Source organism: Simochromis diagramma, unplaced genomic scaffold (genome assembly GCF_900408965.1).
Source record: "Simochromis diagramma unplaced genomic scaffold, fSimDia1.1 OVJJ01000545.1, whole genome shotgun sequence".
Lineage (NCBI taxonomy): Eukaryota > Metazoa > Chordata > Actinopteri > Cichliformes > Cichlidae > Simochromis > Simochromis diagramma.
Genome location: NW_024387371.1, coordinates 4,641,882 through 4,662,653, shown reverse-complemented (window position 1 = coordinate 4,662,653; position 20,772 = coordinate 4,641,882). Strand labels below are relative to the sequence as shown.

The 20,772-nt window shown below is 39.6% G+C and overlaps 1 protein-coding gene across 1 annotated transcript in view; it reads left to right on the top strand.

The window, feature by feature from the left end:
- The window catches only part of LOC120719150 (acid-sensing ion channel 1-like), a 64,876-nt gene extending 44,676 nt beyond the window's left edge, over positions 1 to 20,200 (top strand). Inside the window, exons 3-10 of the mRNA XM_040008127.1 lie at positions 12,701 to 12,851; positions 13,023 to 13,150; positions 14,141 to 14,291; positions 14,419 to 14,475; positions 14,786 to 14,939; positions 16,037 to 16,128; positions 16,214 to 16,293; positions 16,571 to 20,200. Coding sequence (XP_039864061.1) covers positions 12,701 to 12,851; positions 13,023 to 13,150; positions 14,141 to 14,291; positions 14,419 to 14,475; positions 14,786 to 14,939; positions 16,037 to 16,128; positions 16,214 to 16,293; positions 16,571 to 16,690 — 933 coding nt within the window. The 3' untranslated portion in view covers positions 16,691 to 20,200. The remainder of the gene's footprint in view (positions 1 to 12,700; positions 12,852 to 13,022; positions 13,151 to 14,140; positions 14,292 to 14,418; positions 14,476 to 14,785; positions 14,940 to 16,036; positions 16,129 to 16,213; positions 16,294 to 16,570) is intronic.
- The last annotated feature ends 572 nt before the right edge of the window (positions 20,201 to 20,772 follow it).

Here is a 20,772-nt window from a genome sequence, read left to right as displayed (position 1 = left end):
ATTTTTTTAATAACTTTTCTGCACCATATTGCAAAAACTAGGTTGCAGCTTACCACGAAGTCGTCACTTGACTCTGCACCTTTACCTGCTGAGCTCTGAACTTTACTCTATTGCCAATGCTTCAGACAGTGGTGAGGGTATTGTAAACAATGGAGTCATTCTGCTGGGCAAACTATGTGAAGACACCCATTTCAGTTACCCCTAGTTGCATCTGCAAATATGCATATTGAATACAACGCATCTGTTAATCTTTGAGGTGTTTTAGTCTGTTTGCCACAGGTGTATAAAATCTACCATCGAGCCACGCAGTCTGCCTTTACAAGCCCTTTACGAGTTGTTCTAAAGAGGAGACCTACAGTCTAAAACCTACATATTAACTTTACACAGAAAATACAGAAATACTTACATTTCAAGCTGGAAGAAAATCTGTAAAGGTTCTATATTATAGGTTAAACCTTTGGAAGGTTAAACCTATACTGTATTTATTGATTTATTTATTGGCCAGACAACTTAGTCATTTTAAGTACTGACACTGTATTGATTTTTAACTACTTTATTAGGTTTTTACATTCACCTTACCCTACTAAAAAACTCGAGCGTGTTGAAATCTCAATGACCTGGTAGTCAGAAGTCAAATTTTTCTGAAAATCTTGTGAACTTGAGAAAGGTGACGCTGGAATTTGAAATTGTGACCATTGGTGTGTCTCTCTAGGTTCAGAATCCTTGTTCTGAAACATGTAAAGGAGTTAAAACTTAATGATCAGAAAGAACTGCAAAAATTCTGTTCATCACTTATCATTTTTAATTTATTGTTTTTTATATTGACATTTGTCAAAAGGGACCCAAAGGATTAATCAAAAAAGGGATTAATCAAACAAGGGATTAAGTAAATAAGCAACAAAAAGAGAATCCTTTCTCAAATCCTTATAAATTGGACCCTGTGAGCGTGCAGCTTAGTTTTTTTTTTTTTTAGTGATTATAAAAAATGATTAATTGCCTAATGAATCATTTGCATCACTGGTATTGATCTATCTATATAAGTACACTTGGCTGCTTTCACTACTGTAGTACTGGAGTATTTTAGGTGTTGTTGTGCTCTGGTAAAAGCTTAAAATAATTCTTCCACCACTGGACAGTATCATGGTGCACCCATGCGGGTCCTTTTCCTCTTCGCACCTGATGGGTGTTGCCGTTTTGTTTTGTAATATCTGCCAGCTTTAGCCTAAATCTCATATGGTGCTAAGGTCAGGTTTTAGATGGTTTTAGATAGGCGTATAGAGCTTAAGTTAATACACAATTCCATTTTTCTTCATATGGCATGCTCCCAGAGACCCAGCTGACTCCTGAGGTGCCACTTACCCAGCGCTAGGATGTTATCGTCTCTGAAGGTGATAGGTACTGAGAGCTGAGTAGTGTCTGGGAATAGGATGAGAGAGGAGGACGACTGTCTCTACTGGCCTGTGAAATATTCATCAAATGAAGCAATGGTGGGTGGGGAAGTGCGGCAGGAGATGGAGTGAAGTCCACAGGGGAAAGAACATCATAGTTCAAGAGCCACAAGGGAACCATGGAAGAGCTCTGCAGTCCAGGGAGGAATGAAATAAAGGAGGGAAAGAAATATTTTTATCGTGTGGGAGCTAGTGGATAAATTTCCAAATATGATAGATAAAAACTCCCCTCACAGCAGTGGGGGAGGTTTAATAGTATTTCATGTAGCTGGTGAGGAAGGCGAGAGACAGATGATGGTTTCCTACATGCATTAAATTCTGACATTTAAACTGGTAAACACTCATTTTTTTACAAGCACTGAAAAACTTTTGCAAACAGCTGTCAGGAGGACTTTTGTCTAAAACAACAAAGTGTTCATCATACGCAGCTTTTCTCTTAGCCGGTACCATCTCAAGGTGTCTGCCAATCGATGCACTGGATATGACATTTTTATTCTTTTGTCAATAATGCAACGTTGATAGAGTGTTAGTCTCCTGATAGTTCAGCCATGTAGTGAGTTTTATTGTTATTGTCACCAAATGCCTTGAAAAGACCAAAATTAAACCTTTTAGGAACAGCCAGTTTAGCTAATTCTTGAAAAGAATCCCCAACAAACTTTTTTTCTGAATTTTCTGGACACATGCTAAAATGATTGATGAATTCTAATGGATTTTTTTTCAATTGGATACTTTTTTAATTATTTCCTAGCATTACCCAAACATTACTAATCTAAATTAATTTATTTACTTTATAAAGCTGTTATTTCGCTACATATTTTAAGTTGTATTAGGTTTTGTTTTAATTCTAATTCTAATCTAATAATCTAATCTAATTCTTAACTTTCAGAATAAATAACATATATGTTATTATTTCTTATCTTAAACGTTAGATATAAACATCAGCTGCAAATATTTTTATTACACTACCATGCTGACATTAGCACGGTTCAACCCACAGATTGACTACCTAACCTTGGGTGAAAGAGGTCCACTATTCAGAATAAATGCTAATATTAATGTGAGGGGGTAAAATCTAGGAGACAGTGTAGCTTCTCTTGTTTAATGGTTTACTATCACATTTCACTCAGTAGCTAACAAAACTAAAATCGTGTATGCTTGGCAAGCATCAAATCACGTCTGTGTAATCCTAATTTTGTAACACTCAATATACCACATCCACAGCAAGTAAACGGCTCTGTATTCATTTCCAGATGTCCTATAAAAATAACCTTAATATTTCAATGTTAACTAAAACTAATAAAAATTAAAGTTGAAAAAAAAAAATAACCTTAATAGTTAATACTACTAACACTAATGTTCGCTGACGATAGCACCATTTTTGCTGAAGACGACACCGAGGCGACTCACATCCTCTATGACATCGCCCGGCACTCCAAACCGTACGGCCTCAAGATTAACGCAGAGAAGACCAAAGTCCTGACCACCGACGGTTCACCAGCGATCGTCCACCTCGACAGTGTGCAGATCACACAAGTCCAACAATTTAAATATCTGGGGTCCCTCGTCGAGGAGAAGAAAGTGGCATCATCAGTGGAGATACGCTCCAGAATTGGGCAGGCGGCGGCAGCATTCACTTCCCTGCGCTGGTGCATTTGGAAGAAGAACAATATCTCATTGGCGACAAAGATCCGCCTTTACCGAACCCTGATCCTGCCCATTCTACTTTACGGCGCGGAGACGTGGACAATGCTCAAACACGACCTGAGCAAGCTCGAAGTTTTCCAAATGCATTGCCTTAGATGCATTCTCGGCGTTTCCCTTCGCGACCGTCATTCGAATGACACCATCCTCACCAGCTGCGGCAGCCAACCAACGATCGGCGACCTAATCCAGCGCCGCCGACTCTGTTGGTTTGGCCACATTTGTCGAATGGACCAGAGCCGCTACCCCCATGGCCTACTCTGGTTGACCCGCCCCACCGATTGGAGGGTGCATCGAAATGCACCAAAAAAGACATGGATGAAACAAATCCAGGATGATTTGAAGGCCCTTCGACTTGACCTCGAGCAGGCAAGAACCATCGCCTTAGATCGAAAAGCATGGAAGATAATCGTTGGTCAAGCAAGAGAACCTGCGCACCTACAGCAGCGTACTCGTTGCGCGGCCGACCACCGCCGCTGGTCGCCTGCGCAAAGGACAAGAAGAAGAGGACTACTAACACTAACTTAGTTAACTGAGTTTTGAAACTTGCTGATGATGAATAGTGATAATAAAAATCCAGAGAGGCCGTCAGTGATCACCGACTATTTTTAGGAGCTTCTTCAGATTAAATAGAACAAGACACCAAGCATTAAAACACGTTATAAAGACAACAGCCTTAATGAACGCAGTGTAGTTTGGACCCGGAAGCACGGTTCATACGTCATCACAACCGGATAGAAGCTATCGGCCTGTCAGGGAATAGACTTTTTCCCCAAGGACGCTGTGTTTTGTCTCTAGGTCTGAGGCTTATTATCAAGCTTTGTGCTGGTATTTAAGTAATTGTTTAGCCTTTTTTTACTTAGAGCGTATTTTGTATTGTTGTAAAATTAGGTTGTTAAGGTAAATTTGGAGTGGTGGTATTTAATAACTGGTTAAAGCATACCACATTGGTGAAAAATGTGGCGATTAACCATCCTTCTGATAAAGAGTGTGCTGGAAATCCATTTGAATATTTTTTTTTTTCTGTGCCGGAAGGATCAGATGGTCATGATTGGATCATGAACAGAACGGGATGATTCACCCTATTCACCCACCTCATAAAAAATAAAAGATATGAACCAAATGGTGGATTATGAGAATCTTTGTACACCTAATTGTGACCTATTTTTAAAGAATAAATGGAAACAAAAGGGACTTGAATCAGAAAGTATGAGAACAGATTGATCCTCAGCCAGCTCTCATATGAGGATTTATTGAACTGCTTGATGTTTCAATCTCAGGATTTTTCTTTAAACTACTGAAAAACACAAATTTGCCATCTTAAATAACCACAGCGGTGACAGACGTCTGGTGTGGGTCTTGATTTGTAGACTGTGAATAAATCGTAGAGTCATGTTGGCCTTGTCAGCAGCTCCGTGACTCACACCTGTATTTTGCTCACAATGACAATACTCATGCTGATACTTGATGTTTGAGGTGACTGTTTTCCATTTAAATATTAGCACTGTACTAATTCTTTTTATTTAAATACTATTTCTGATGCAGAGGCTGATATAATCTACTAGTTGTTTAGAGTTTTCGGTCTCCGCCAAAGAGATGGAGAAACTGTCGTACAGCCTTCACATTACTGCTGCTGAAAGTACAAATCAAAATGTGGTGAGGATAAGTGTGTTTCTTGTAGTGGGTTTTTTTTTCTGACCACGCTGAAACTACAGGTACAAAGATGGAAGATCCACAAAGTGGGTATCTCAGTAGCGCAGGATAGTCTTTGGTCTTTTCTCCCTAATTAAGAAAAAAACTTTTCTCTATGAAGCCTTTAGTTATCTGTACTCCCCCGAGGAGCCCTGTGGTTCTTCTCTACCTTTTCTTGTTTGCCTCTCATCTTTACTTCTTTATTTTGACAACCAGTGACTCAGGGTCTGATTCTATATTCTGGGCATCATTATTACACACACAAACACCCAAGCTCCACCGTGCCTCTGGCTTTCAATCCCCTGCCTATACTTTATTTTGTCTTTGGAGTAGCTTTCTTTTCCACCCAAGACTGGTTATTAGTGTGGTGAGTCAGCTATTCATTCAAAACAGAGCGGGGGAGTGTTTGGTTTGGCTCTGATGCTTTTATTCTCGAATTAATTTAACCTGTGTGCAGCTAGCAGGCGCGCTCAGACTTTAAGATCACGCACATCTTTGAGAGTGTAAAGCGTAATAAATCACCTGTGCAGGACACAAAAGCCAGCACTCTTTATTGGTACATAACATCACTATTTTCCTTTGATTTTTAACACACGCTGTATTCTCATTGAATAATCACGCTCCTGGACTTTTGGGTTTTGTTTAAAGATCAAAGAAAAACTCAAATAATAGTGAATGGATCGCTATTAAATGTAAAAGTAATAAATGTGGTGCAATGTCAGAGTTTTACCAGCTTAAACCTCCCTCAAAGAACCAAAGGAAGAACACCTGCACTGTAGCAAAAACAATATACATATTTTTAATCAATTTTGTTGATTGAATTTGTAGTTGCTCAAACACAGAAGCTGTACGTGTTCTTTCAAATGGTCATAAAACAGAAAAATGCCAAGATTTTTGCCAGATAACACAGAGTCGATGCTTCAAGATCTTCACAGATGGTGCGTGCTTTACATGTAGTCACCTATCCAAAGGTTGATTTTGATTCCAAACTTCACCTCATTCATCCAAAATATAAATTAGGAGAAAAAGTTTTTTTTAATAAATTTACACCCAGTTCAGTGTCATGAAGAATAAAATTTTAATAGGAACCAACACCAAAGAATTCCTTAACACATGTAGTTTGAGATGCACAAACTGACCAGCCAGAGACCAGAATCAGCTGTTTTGCAGCGTTCTCGGCCCTCACCCATAACCTGTCGGTTAGCTGTATGCCTGATTATGAGCCACTCTATTTCATGCATGCACAATATGCGCACAGCAGTGCAGGCAAATACTTTCACACAGACTTATAGCCCACATGCTCATTAGTGTGAAAGGGCCTCACAATGAGGAAAGATACATGATAACATGTATCTTTTAGATACCATGAAAATGTTTGTAATGACAAACCTAATCAGGCTCTTAAATCACCTTCATCTAACTGAACATGGACATTTAAAAGAAACTAACAAAGTGTCTAAAGATATAAACCTGAGCCAACTGCACGCCAGCAGCCTCAGTATGAGCAACAGATAAAAGCAGTTCAAAGGAAAAGAAACTTAGATTCTATATATTTTAACTTTTTTGCAATGAACAACAAAACGCAGAGGAACATGTTACATTTGTATTGGCAATTGACATTTCAAGCAAAAATACAGTTTCATATTCACTGGGCACTTTCTGACTGTGCTTTGAATATTGCACCACACCTCTGCAGAGAGGTGGTAGACGTTTTCATAGCCGTAGAAAGGAAGTAAGTAATGTTTATTTATAGAGTACCTTTCACAGACAAGTGGTCACAACGTGCTTTACATAAATGATAGTAAAAATATATAAAAACACGGTAAGAAACAGAATAAATTAAAATAATTAAAAGTATCACAATAAAAGGAAATTGAAATAAACATAATTGTAATGGGAGACTGTTCCAAAGCTTTGGCACCACCGACTGAAAAGCTCCGTCTCCCCTAGTCTTCAATCGTATACGCCAGAGGTGGGCAATTCCAGGCCCCGAGGGCCAGTGTCCTGCAGGTTTTAGATCTCACCTTGGGTCAACACACCTGAATCACATGATTAGTTCGTTACCAGGCCTCTGAAGAACTTCAGGACATGTTGAGGAGCTAATTTAGCCATTTAAATCAGCTGTGTTGGTTCAAGGACACATCTAAAACCTGCAGGGACCTTCGGGGCCTGGAATTGCCCACCCCTGGTATACGCGGAACAACCAGCAGATTCTGAGCCTGTGATCGAAGACTACGAGCAGCAGTGTGCTTTATACAGTACCAGTGACACTGAACCAGTCCAGCAACCATGGCAGGTAATACAGTCCACCCCCGGTATTCAGAGAGTTCGTGGGGGTTAGGGACCACAACTGCCCGTGAATAGCTGAAATCTGCAAATACTTTAGACCCTCACAAAAATAAAATGAAAATAATTAGCAAATATTTTAGAAATGCTCTACCCCCGCCCCCCAAAAAGCGAATAGGAGTATTTTCCGTGAATAATTTGGAGTTACGGGGGGGGGTTGACTGTAGTTCTCCCATTTTCTAGTTGTTTAGATGCATTCATAGCACCAGTCATTGTAGTGGCAGAGTACTGCATTACATCACCAGGTATCAGTAAAAATATATATTTAATAAAAAAAAAACCTGCATAAACTGTAAATAATTTGATTTCATGGTCATCCCTGACATGCATGTACAAGCTTTATGGGTGTAAACCAGATAATTGTAATATTAACCTAAGATGCACTTTATGTAAATATTATGCTAACATCAATGTTTTAGCATTGTAAATATGAGTATGTTAGCATTTAGCTTAAAGCAGAACTCTGACTACAGTAGGCTGCCAGAGGCTGTATGACTGCAGACTCTTGTTTTCTTATTAATAAGTTCATCCATGTATGAAGGAAAGCAGCATGGTGTGAAACTTCCCACTTTTTCCGGGTCACCTGAAGTCCTCATCAGATTACAATCCTGAGTTATGTTGTAAATGCACAATAGGCAGCAATAACCGTGAATGATTTCCATTTTTTAATTTTTAATTTTTATTTTTTTCAGCCCTGGTCACTGTGGACTACTGTCTGCTCACCATTCCATTTAAATAGCTTTTTTTCCCCAGTGGTGGCTATAACAGCATAATAACAGTGAAAGTGTTTGCACTTTACAGAGATGGCTTTAAAGTCTTTGAAAACATCCCCATAAAACAACAGAGCACTAATGGATTGAACTTAGCCTGTCGAGACGTCTTTTAGCTGCTTGCAGACTGCAAGACTGTATTAAGACCTCCCTAAATGGATGGCAAAGAGCAGGGATTTGCGATTTAGAGATTCCTTCAACTTTTGATGGCTATAGAAACAGATATTCATGATTATGTGCATAATGATTAATTACTGCAGAGCTCTGTTGAGTGCTTTTCAATACATGGGAAATTGTGTGTGAGTGACAGTTTTATTGATCAGAGCTGTGAAGATAGTGTGTGTGTAAACTGCAGTTGGTAAGTAATGCATTCAATTCTGTGGAAAAAAGGGCATTGATTTGTTGTTTGAAGTACCTCTAAGTAGTGACAAAAGGGTGTGACAGTCATGCATCTGTCGTAATTAAAGTCCTTCTCTGTTGTAACACTCATTATTCCTCATGCAGCGTATAATTTCTGCTGCAGAAAACCTTTTACACATGTGCACGATCATTTATTTATTCATCATAACAGTGTGCCGTGCAGACTTTGTGCATTATACATGGTTCATGTTTTTATTCCTACCACCTCTGTCACAACTATTCAACCAGAGGAAAAGAACACCGGTTACCTGACATCAACTCAGATCTGCGTATTGATCGAGCCGCCTATGAACAATCGTACACCTGTCATACACACGGGTTTAACATTTTTGTCATGATTGATTTTGTTTATGAAATTCAGTCACCTTATGATCTGAAAGAGCCTTTCCACTCTTACACATGTTTGACAATCTGTCAGGGTCCACAGTGTGTACCTGTGATCAATAGTGTGCAGCAAAGAGCAATTACAGAAGGCTGGGAGTAAATGGGGAAAAGAGAGGCTGGGTAGTGCTATGTTTACTGGATGATTTCTACCTGCGGTGACACTAGGGCTCAAGGGATGGTGTTGGTCTGTCAGTTGGTTCACTTTAATCCTAACTGAAATACTTCAACATTTATCAGAAATATTGCCATGAAACTTTTAAAATCCCCACAGGATTCCTGCTGATTTTGATGTTCTCTCAGTTTTTCATGCAGCATTATTAAATTAACTTTTGAGACTGTGGGTCAAATATCCCAACAAATGTTGGATGGATTCCCTTTAAAAAAAAACACACATTCAAGATGAAAGGTTTGAGATTGCCAGCTTGTTCTAAAAGTTACTTTTGTAGTTACCCTGTGAAGATTTTAACAAAAACCACTGGGAGGCAGCATTTTACCAGTTTATGTGTGTAATAGTTTTCAGATGTGTGCTGCTGTTCTTTCTGAAACTTTGACTTAAGGATGGCAAAAGAAAAAATAATATTTTTAGTGGCATAAACAAACTTCCATAATGTGGCCTATTTTAAATAAGAACGTGTTATTAATTTCTTACCTGGTTAACGTTCTGCATCATCTTGTGGTTAAAAAAGATTGGTATTACACAAAAGTACAGCTCATCTCTAATTTACCTTCACTTGTTATCTTGTCAACACGATACATAAATGTTCAGGACATCAAGTCATAGGTGTTGTTTCTTTAAATGTTATCGATATGTTTAGTTAGTTTAGAGGGATTTAAACTATTTTTAAACACAGGGGTCTACAACGAGGAGCTTTAGGCAAACTCTCTAATCATTGGCTGCGCCGCAGAAAGGGAAGAATTGAACAGCAGGTGCTGTGCTTACAGTCAGAGCTGTTTGCTTGAGATTTCGCCTTTCCTTTGGCATCATACAAAGCAGCAAATTGAACAATCTGACTGAATTTGAGTGTTTAGAGCATTATGAAGCCCAAACTTTAGGTTGACAAGGATTATATGCCCTTAAAGATGAGCATTGTAACTGTTAATATGTGGCATAAAAGTAGACCCAACACCTCGGTAAATCTACACTAAGAGACAACTTCCACAACTAAGACTGACATATTTATAAGTAACTTCAAAGACTTTGAAATATACACCAGAATTTAAAACTTTTGTTTTTCTTTAAACAACCAACCCACTGGCCAGCTGTTGCTTGTTTTGAAGGTAAATATGGAAATTTAGGTGCCCATTTTTAGACAGCCTCATGTGGAAGCCGTTCATACTGTGGCACTTGGGTGTTCACAACTCACCTCCGCACATCTGGCCCGTCGTGGTGTGAAGTGGGCGTCGATGTTGGAGTGTCAGTCTCTAAAAGTAACAAGTGCGTCTTTACCCTCATCAGTTTTTATTTAAGCCTGCAGCATATGACAGAAAAATTCTAAAGGTGTGGACACGCATTATTTTGTTGCTTTTATTTGCTTTTTTTGTGCAGAATCTTTTTTTTGTTGTTGTTTTTTTTTTCTCCCACTCAGATTGATGTCTGCTTCTGCAACCAGCAGCAATCTCTCGCTGACTTGACGTGATAGATGGCCTAAATGTTTAAACTACCCTCGGCAAGATCCCAACTCTTTCTCTACAATTACTTGCTTGGTTTGTTCTTTCTAATCATAGATATGTCATTCTGTGCTATAATGCTGAACAATAGCCAGCTTCAAGCGTTAGCAGCTAAATCCCCCCCCTCCTCTCTGTCTCTTTCACTTTGCATCCCTGCCCTCCTTCGCTCCTCCATTGCTCCTTGCTCTCCTGCTCTCTCCCTGCATGGGTTATGTGACTCACACAACACTAAAAACTAATACAACATTAACTCCGCGCCGAAGAAAGCTCAATATTGTTACGCTTCTGTCTGTTCACCGTCGCACGCTCGAGGCTGTTTGTCAAATGGCCTTTTGCTGATGTCTCACAGAGGTTCAGTCTAACGTCTGTGTCTCGGCTTTCCTTTAAAATTAAGGCGGTATTCTTCCTTGTCGGGATGCTTGGTCTCCATGGTAACATCAGGTCCATTATAAGTGCCATAAAGAGCATGTGAGGGAATGTTAAATCGCCAGTCTGCCAGTCTCCATCACCTCACTGGGTTGATTGTGTAACTCACACTCCCACGGGAAAACCTCCTTTCTCCCTCGTTCTCTTCCACTCTCCTTCTTTCTCCTCTTTCTGTCACACATTTGCCTCTCTCCTTTCCTCTCATACTATTTCAGTCATACAGTCAGCGCGCACACACACACACACACACACACACACACACCATTTACCGAGTCAAACACTGACCCCCAGTGGAAAAACACTCTCAAATCCTCTGACACAAGTTTTACTGTCCAAGGCACACCAGCAAGAAAGACGAGGCTGTACATCTCAATTCATATCTGCATAAAATAGCCTTTACATCATAAGGTCTTCTTTGGATTGCATTGTCAAATAAAGGCAATGGCTCAGGCACAACACCAGCAATTTTATTTCCAAGAATGTCGACACTTCATTAGCATTTACCTTGCCTCCATCACCTTATCAGACACTTTTCACACAATCCCACAGTCTCTTCCCAAGCGCCAAATGTCTGCAAAACACTGTTTGCAGACTGACTGCTGGTTTTCTGCTGTTGATTAGAGGTCTAAATGGTAGAGTTTAATAGATCACATAAACACTTCTAATTCACACCAAGCTGTATATTAAGCCATTTATGGCACACTGTCCACTTTATTGGGCACACCTATTCATCTCCTCCTTAGACTGCTCCTTCTCAGTCAGCCAATCCTTTGGCAGCATATCTACGTAAACATGGTCAAGGTGCCCAAAGTAAATGGGGACGAAAAGTGATTTAAGTGACTTTGAGTGTGGCCCGGTGGTCAGTGCCAGATGGAGTCATCTGAGAATTTCAGAAACTGCTGATCTACTGGGATTTTCCAGCGTAGCCATCCCTAGAGTTTACAGAAGCTAATCCAAAACAGAAAATATACAGTGAGCAGCAGGCATAAATGCCTTCCTGATGTCAGAGGTCAGAGTAGAATGGCCTGACTGCTTGCGCTCGTCACAAACAAAGTATGCACATCTTTGAATGTGTGACATGTTAAACCTTGAAGCAGATGGGCTGCAGCAGCAGGAGACCACACTGGGTGCCAAAGTGAACCTATTTGTGCAAATCTCTAGACAGTCAAAGCTTTTCATCCGATATTTAAGTGTAGCATGTTCACTGAGGGCCTTCTTGCTGTGACACGAGAAGTTTTGGGATTCAAATCTGCTAGCCTACACTGCCTGCACTGTTTAGACTGCTGGGTAGGTTGTAGTCTCTGGTTCAGAGCCAGGACTGTTTTTGAAGTTTCTCCTCTAAAGAGATTCTTGGTTGCCAGGTGCCTGTTCAGTTTGCTCTGCAGCACCTTAGAATTGGCCAACGTTTCCCTAGAGATATCACACATGACCTGACGACGAGGTAGCTTTTTTGATGCTGTGTATAGATTCTTGTCTTTTCTTTTGTTGGTGAGCCATCTGCGCTGGTGGTTTACACCACGCAAGAAGGTGATCCGCTTTTAACCCTTTAACCCTTTAACCCTCTGAGCGCTCAGTGGAAGTCTTATATGTTCCAGGCTCTCATTTTTTTCCAGCATCCCACAACTGTGCAGACAGATCGGGTTTCCATTTAATACCCTTTTTTTGTTTTGTTTTGTTGTTGTTGTTTTTTAAGGAAAATGAGTGCAGTGGAGTACCCCATAATTTTCCATTCAGTTGTATATTCCAGTAATATTGTGTGGTTGTGACAAAATTGACCTGAATCCTTCTCTCAGAAACATTTCTCTAACTGCTTAAAAAATTATATATCTTTCCTGTGTCACTCAGGTCTTCACTCGCTATGGGAAGTGTTACACCTTTAACGCTGGCGGTGATGGGCGCACTCCCCTCATCACCACCAAGGGAGGTATGGGTAACGGCCTCGAGCTCATGCTGGACATTCAGCAGGATGAATACCTGCCAGTGTGGGGAGAAACAGGTGAGAAGAAACCCATTCACGTGGCAGGTTATAGCTGTCTGTCACACTGGTGCGATTGATGTGTTGGTGTTTGTGGGCGTCGATACCTCAGAGCCTGAAACTCTTCTGCGTGTTTGGATCCTTGGTGAAACTCATTTTTACAGTGATCCCAAACGTTTTGCTTTCCTGCAGATGAGACTTCGTTTGAAGCGGGGGTCAAAGTTCAGATCCACAGTCAGGACGAGCCGTCCTTCATTGACCAGCTCGGATTCGGAGTGGCACCCGGGTTCCAGACATTTGTTTCCTGTCAGGAACAGAGGGTACAAACTGTTGCTTATTAATTCTTATCAATTATTACTTTATCATACTCAGCAAAGGAAGAGTTCAGAGATCTGAACAATTAATAATTCACTATAACAAAGCAAAGCAAGGTTCCATATGAGGAACAGACATGAAATAATCTGGTTTCAAATGATTGAAACAGTTTGGTTACCAACTGATGCCATTTGATTGATTCATTGATTCACTAATCGGCTTTCAATCAGACACATTTTGTCCTATAATTAGAAATAAAAGTACACACAAACCAAGAATGCGTCTTTGGATCCTTTTCAGTGTTTTGTTTGGATAAAATCACTTTTATACAATGTCAGTCATACTTTTAGTGGTTTTAACTAACTTTATTTTGACCTTTCTGTTTTGTTTTGTTTCTGTTGCACTATCTCACTTTATAAGGCACTTACTGGGCTTCTGTGGCACTTTTTATTTGACTGCGTTGTTTATTGTAGGCTGTGCTATTTTTACTCTTTATCATGTTGCTGTAGGACAAAGATTTCCCTTGTGAGACCTATTTATAAATCTAAAATCAAACATTTGAAGAACCAGAAATACTTTAGTTTCAACACTGATATGAATATGAAATTGAAAATAATAGCCACATCTGGTAAAAAACAAAAATTCTGTGAATTGTGGCAGATGTTTATAGTTTTCACTTTCCCTTTTCTTCGACTGAACAAAGTTAAACTGGAGCCTCTTTAAAATCTCTTTTTTTAAACTAAATGAGTGTTTTACTTTATTATTCCTAATAAAAAAGTCACATCCATAGCTCTGAATAATATATTAGAATTATCCGCGGGTCACATCAGACATTTTAAATCTCTCTCCCATTTATGCAGTTGTAGAATTAAAAAAAAAAATGGATTCAGTTGTTTAGTTCTTGCTTTTCCCTGCAAGGAGAAGCCTGCTTTTTATTTCATGCGGTATTTATTTCTTATTTAAAACACTATTAAGTCGTTATGTGGTCATTGCAGCTGATATATCTCCCCCCACCCTGGGGAGACTGCAAGGTGACGCCAATGGAGTCGGACTTCTTTGACACTTACAGCATCACAGCCTGTCGCATTGACTGCGAAACGCGCTACCTGGTGGACAACTGCAACTGTCGCATGGTGCACATGCCTGGTAGGCGTCCGGTCTTTCTCTGTGTTGTATCAGACTTACGCCGATCTGAGAAATTACTGAAGGCACTTCAAAGAAGGAAATCAAAGAAAAAATTCATTAACATGAGTGTGTGTTGCTGCTGCTGCAGGCGATGCCCCCTACTGCACCCCCGAGCTGTACAAAGAATGTGCTGACCCAGCTCTGGGTAAGAAAGAGGCTTCATACTCCTCTAAATCTTTAAAGAACAGCAACACGCACAAACAGAGCCATGTTTGCATCGCTTCACAGGACATCACATTTATTTCCTGCACATTTAACCAAAACCTGATATTACCTTAATATGTCTTTATGATATTAGTTCCCCCCAAAAAAGGAGAATGCACAGATTTATACCCCAAAAACATCAGAAAGACACACACGCGCACACAGATGCAGGCACATCAGCTCGTGACATCTTGAAGTCGCAGTCGCACTGATTCAAAGGTCAAGCTGAGCTCTGGTTTTCCTCTCTCCAGATTTCCTGGTGGAAAGAGACAATGATTTCTGTGTGTGTGAGACGCCGTGCAACATGACCAGATACAGCAAAGAGCTGTCTTTTGTCAAGATCCCCAGCAAGGCCTCTGCTAAATATCTTGCAAAAAAATACAACAAATCTGAGCAGTACATTAAGTAAGTATGTTTGGGTTTTCTCATTATTGTGTGCGCAAAGCAAAGCCTGCGATGAATAATTCTTTTATTACAGGATTATTGTATTTCATTGACTTTCACTAACAAAATATAAAAAAGGGGCATTTTCAAAGGCCCAATGTGTTCTTTCAAGATATTCATTTAGTTTAATTGTGTCCAGAAGCTAAACATTTTTAGTTTTCCTCTCAAATAAAAGAAAAAGGAAGAAAAACCCAACCTGGGAGGCCATCATCAATAGAAACGTGTGCTGACTGATGACTTTCTAAATGGTTTTAAGGGGTGAAATAAAATCTAATACCAAACTGCTTTGATTCAGTTTTCATCAACTTATACCATCTTTTGTGCATTTTGATATTTTCTGATCATATTTCTGTACGGACAGACAGTAAGTAGGTGGGGCTTCTGCCTTCACAGCAAGAGCTATGTGCCCAAGATTACCCCATTATCACACTGAAATCTAGCTAGGAGTAGATTAAAACTGTATTAAACCCAGTGTTGAGTCAACAGGAGCGACCAGGATGGAGAGGATCGGGAATCAGTTTGGAGACAAAGTTACCCTGGAGTAACTTTGGAGGTGGCTGAGTTGAAGATGCCAAGATTTTCAGAATGAGGGACCGGGAGAAGATTAGAAATGAGTATATCAGGCTGAACAGTTTGGAGATAAATTTAGAGAGACAAAGTTGAGATGCTTCAGACATGTGCAGAGGAGGGATAGTGGACATACTGGACAGAGGAAGTTAAAGATAGAGCTGTCAGACAGGAGGAAAACAGGAAGAGCGCAGATGAGATACAGCGAAGGAGGACATTCAGAGGGTTGGTGTGTTGGAGGATGTTGGGATAGAGTGAGATGTGGCCTTCAAAGGCAGAAGCTGAAGGAAGAAGAAAAAGGTTGTCTCAAAAGCTGTGTTGTGATAACTTAGATGGCATTGTCAGGGTCATATTTCAAACGTCGAACCAGTCCTTTCAGAGCCACTGACAAAGAAAACATTCAAATCTCATCTCTCAAGTGCTCTTAATTATTATTGAACAGCTTCAAAATGAGGGATTTGTGTCTTCATTTGTTGATGTTGTCTCCACAGGGAAAATATCCTGGTTTTAGATATCTTCTTTGAAGCTCTCAATTATGAAACTATTGAACAGAAGAAAGCATATGAAGTGGCTGGACTTTTAGGTATAGCTTCATTTCTATTATATAACATAGACTGCTTACGTTTTTTTGTCTTCATGCATTTGTTATGAATATGCTTTCATTTCAGGTGATATTGGTGGTCAGATGGGACTTTTTATTGGTGCAAGTATACTGACTATTCTGGAGATATTTGACTACCTTTATGAGGTAAGACATAGGCATTTAAGAGGCCATATAGTCTGTCATTTTTAATATGCAAAGCTTTGGACTTGATGTATTTAAACCTGACCATAATTAGATCAGTAGGAGTGATCAGAGGAGGCCGTATTTCACAACACAGTTTTGTTTTATTTCTGGCTTTGAAGCAGTGTTTACACCTCATATTTAGAAAATTGAAATAATTAAAAGCATTTCTTGTTGCGTTATGCGACTTATTTCTTTTCCTGCACCGACCTTGCTGCGACTGTGCTTTTCATCCCCTCAGGTAATGAAGTACAAACTGTGCCGCTGCTCCGATAAGAAGCACAAGCATAACAACAACAATGACCAGGGAACGGTCCTGAGCTTAGACGATGTCAAGTGTCACGTCAGTAACTTTCACTAAGCTTCTGTAGCCGGGGGCAGAGAGCCGCCGCACTCTCTCGCTTGTGAGCAGCTTCGTGGACTTTGTCCTTTGCAGGTTTTCTTTCTTTTCCCACTGCTGGAACAACAGAGGAAGTGTGTGAACTGTGCCTGATTAAGGTGTGTAAGCGACATGATGAAATAGGGACGTGTGGCTGAGGTAAGCGGACGGCCACAGAGACGCGAGGGCAGGAGAACCAAGAGAAATAAAACTAAAAAATGTTAGAATAACTGCATGGTCTTCTGTAAACACCTTTTCAAGACGTAGTAACAGATACAGTAAAAGGTTACACAGGTTCATTATATGTTCAGTAAATCAGTGTTAGAAATCCCAGCAATGTGGTGTCAGTTTGACTGTTTTTGTGTGAAATAGTTGTTAATTTACAGGAATTTTTGTTTGGACTAAACCAGCTTTCTCTTTTACTTACAGCTGTCTTCCCCTGTTAAACTACGCATTTTGCCATCATACTGTACTACCTCGTCTCGCAGGATGACAGTGCTAAAAATAATTTAAGTAAAACTGACTGACAAAAAGGTAACTGCCATGTAGAGTAGGCGGACATTAAAGAAAGCCCAACATTTTCTTGAAAAGTAGTTGCAGGCGGTTTTCACAGAAAGCATTTTGATGTGTCACAATAGGTAAAAGCACAAATGTAAGGATAGCTGAGATCCATTTACTTTAATTATGGGTTCCTGCAGCTGGATGAATAAAACGTAATAAAATCTCGCTTCCCACCGTCACCACGTGCTTGCTCAGAAGGCATCATCTGTTCACTGCGGTTCTGTCTTTCTTATTGTAGGGTCTTTACCTTACAATATAAAGCACAGTCACACATCTTTAGTTGTGAAGGGGCACTATGTAAATGAAACCTAATTGAACTTTTTAAGCCCAATAAAAATTAGTACACCCCGAATTTGTATTTAATGTTATAGATGTTAAATTGCTCATATTAGTGTAGCTAGGTCTGTTTGTAAATAGAAAAAGATTAAATAATAAGAGTAAGTGTAAGCTCTGTGAAAGTAACTGTTTTGTTTTATGGTAGTTATTTTCTGTCACATAAATCCTGAGGTAATGGTGGATGGTCTTAATAAACATGGCCAGAGTTTCAGATATGTGTAAATAATCCCTGCTAGCAAAAAGTCCAGCTTTAAACTAGTTCAGAACCCACTGTCATAATAACTTGAGATATCAGGACAAACCTTATATTTGCAAAAGGCAGCCAATCAGACAAAAGTTGGCTGAATTGGAGAAGCGCTAAGAGTTTTTCTTCCCTTGAAGAGAGGGAATATACAATTGGTTACATTTGCTTGTCTGTCTGTTAACAGTTTAGCCTCTGCAGTTTTCAAGATATTATTTTCAATTTTGTGTGATGGTAGATACCAATAACAGCTCAAGCTGATTTCATTTAGGTGGAAATCAGGTCAAGGTGACATGTGAAAATCAGTAAAAACTTTATATTAACCAATGTTTTTAATGGCTCGTCTTCAAACTTCACAACAATATACAAGGCCTTTGGGGATACAAGTACCTGGGTAAGCATTTGACCTACACTGTTAGCACGAAGATCAAAATTTCAAGAATCTATAACAAGTAATATCTCATATGAAAGAGCATGGAGGACACTTTTTTTTTTTTGCAATACAGTGCCCTATGGTGTTGCAGTAACACCATGACAGGCTAACGTTATCATATTGTAATAAAAACACCATAAAAGTTTTAGTCTAGTCGTTTGCTCTCTGAGTACTCTTCTTTTTGCTTTTTTCAGATAGTGAATGAACCGATAAACTACCCAAAGGCCCAGCATAAGACACACAAAGAATAATTTGAACTGTAACTCATGTAGACCTATTGTAATGTAGTCCACAATAAAAATACAGAATTGGAAATGAGCACTTTCTCTCAGAAAACGTTTGTTTGCACATTTTCACCGCACATTCTTTGTTATAACCAGTTTATGTATGAGAGTAAAAAAGGCCTACGTATGATTTTTATGCACACGCACAGTTTATACATCCAGCCTCTGATGTTGCGCGCGGTGTCGCACTTTGGCCCATCATATGACGCTTGTGAATGTTATCAGTAACCTGTGTTTTTCCTGATGTAACAAGTTCAAATGCCCGCTGTGAAAAAGATCTGCCAAGGGAACTACTTGGGTTAAACACGAGCAGGAAGCTAAAAACCAGTTGCTAGATTCCCCACAAAAAAGATGTAATCGAACAATATGACAAAGAGACTTAATCATCGTGTACTGTATAGCTTTGCTGTAGAAATGAGAAATTTATCAACACGTGATGCCATAACATTCGTTTAAGAGAATGTCATTCATGTTTACATGCTTTTTCTCACATTTTAAGGAATTTTGCTTCTGTTATGTCAACAAGGCTGATCACATCAACTAGAATCAATATTTTTGAATGTTTTTTTTACTTTCGAACGCTTACTTGCATGTAGCACTGTACAGCAAGCATCCTATATGTACAGTTCATCCACACCTGCAGTTTGAGCCTTCTTCTGTCCTCGTGTCTGGGTGCGTTTTGTGAGCATGTACTCATTTGCGGTTTTACGGCGATGAAAGAAAAGTGGAAAGAAACTGCCCTAAAATGCTCAACAGTGAGTGTGGTGTCAGGTAGATGGAGAAAATCTGAGCTCTGCAGAGCATGTTTGAGAGTTTCCCTCATGATTGTGTATATACCAAAATTAGGGATGCACCGATATATCGGCCAAACCTCGGCACAGCCCTGATCTCTGCCTTGTTGACCATTCACTTCTCTGCAAACAAGAATGTATTTATTGACGTGAGTGTTTTCTGATCTTTTTTTCACAATGCCTAATGTTTAAGATGGTGTGTCAGTTCTGTTATTGAAAATTTGCTTGTCTTCCTGGCACACGAAGGAAAAGCAAACAAGAACAAAGCGTGGCGTGCCCAGAAGTTCACAGTCGGTGCATCCCTACCAAAAATCTAACCATGTTTATTATTCTGCTCCTAGTTGTTCTCAACAGGAAGTGGGATCTGATTAGCGTGTAGCTGTGTGGTGTTACTATCAAGCACAATTATTCCATCAGTTGTAATTTAGTGTAAATATTACTGTTGACTGTGGATAATAATCCTCGTGTATTAGCATAGTCTGGTTTGTCTAACGGTGTACTTAATGGATTTATTTCAAAGAAACTTGCTGTGTGTCTCAATTCATTTTTTCTTCTGTAAATGACTGTAAATTTGTTTATTTGTCAAAGACAAAGTAGGGGGGGCTGTTTGTTTGTTTTTATTAATATTGCTAGAGTTGAGTCACAGCAGCCGTTCTCATCAGTACATGAGAATTAAATAGCCAGACTGTTGCTGCATGAGGTCGCCCAGCTTACTGCTTTTGTTTTTGCCTCAGTCTTTACTTTTGCCTTTTCATTTGTGATATGAAAGGACAGCTGTTTTAGTCTGGTGATGTAAAGATGAATAATGGACTTGAATCGGTTGTTACATTAAAGATCAAATGCTAACTGTATGTATCTCTTATTCATTTCGAGGGGTTGTGTGTCATCATTTACACTTTCGTCATGAAAAACCAGGTAAAGGGTTCGAAAGATGGACTTCTGGCTTTGAAGAAATTTCTTTGGAGGCAGGAGCGTGGCTGAATGTGGATCTGGGATGGATCCAGATCCCGTTTTTCTAGAAAAAGCACAGTGGTCCTCCTCAGTGGAACATTGTAACTATAAATATATAATGTTAAATAATACACTGAAGGTTTCTGTGCTCATTTTAGCTGCAAAACAACACTTTCTTTTTTTTAAATGGACTCCCCCCCTCATATGTCTCGAAGTGGTTTGGTCCGCTCCCCCAATTCCTTTTATACTCGTGCTTTTGTTAGCACCATGACCTCACTGTTGAATCCTGTGTTTCGGTGCAGCTTCTGTTGTTTTTACAGCAGTCTCTCGCTGCATGCTACGAGGGCAGGATGACATCTTCATTATCTTCAGTATCGTCAATGTGATCCTGATAATGATGATGATGATGATGATGATGATGATTTGTTCTTGTTGGCTTCAACTGACTCCCAGCTTGCACTGGGGCA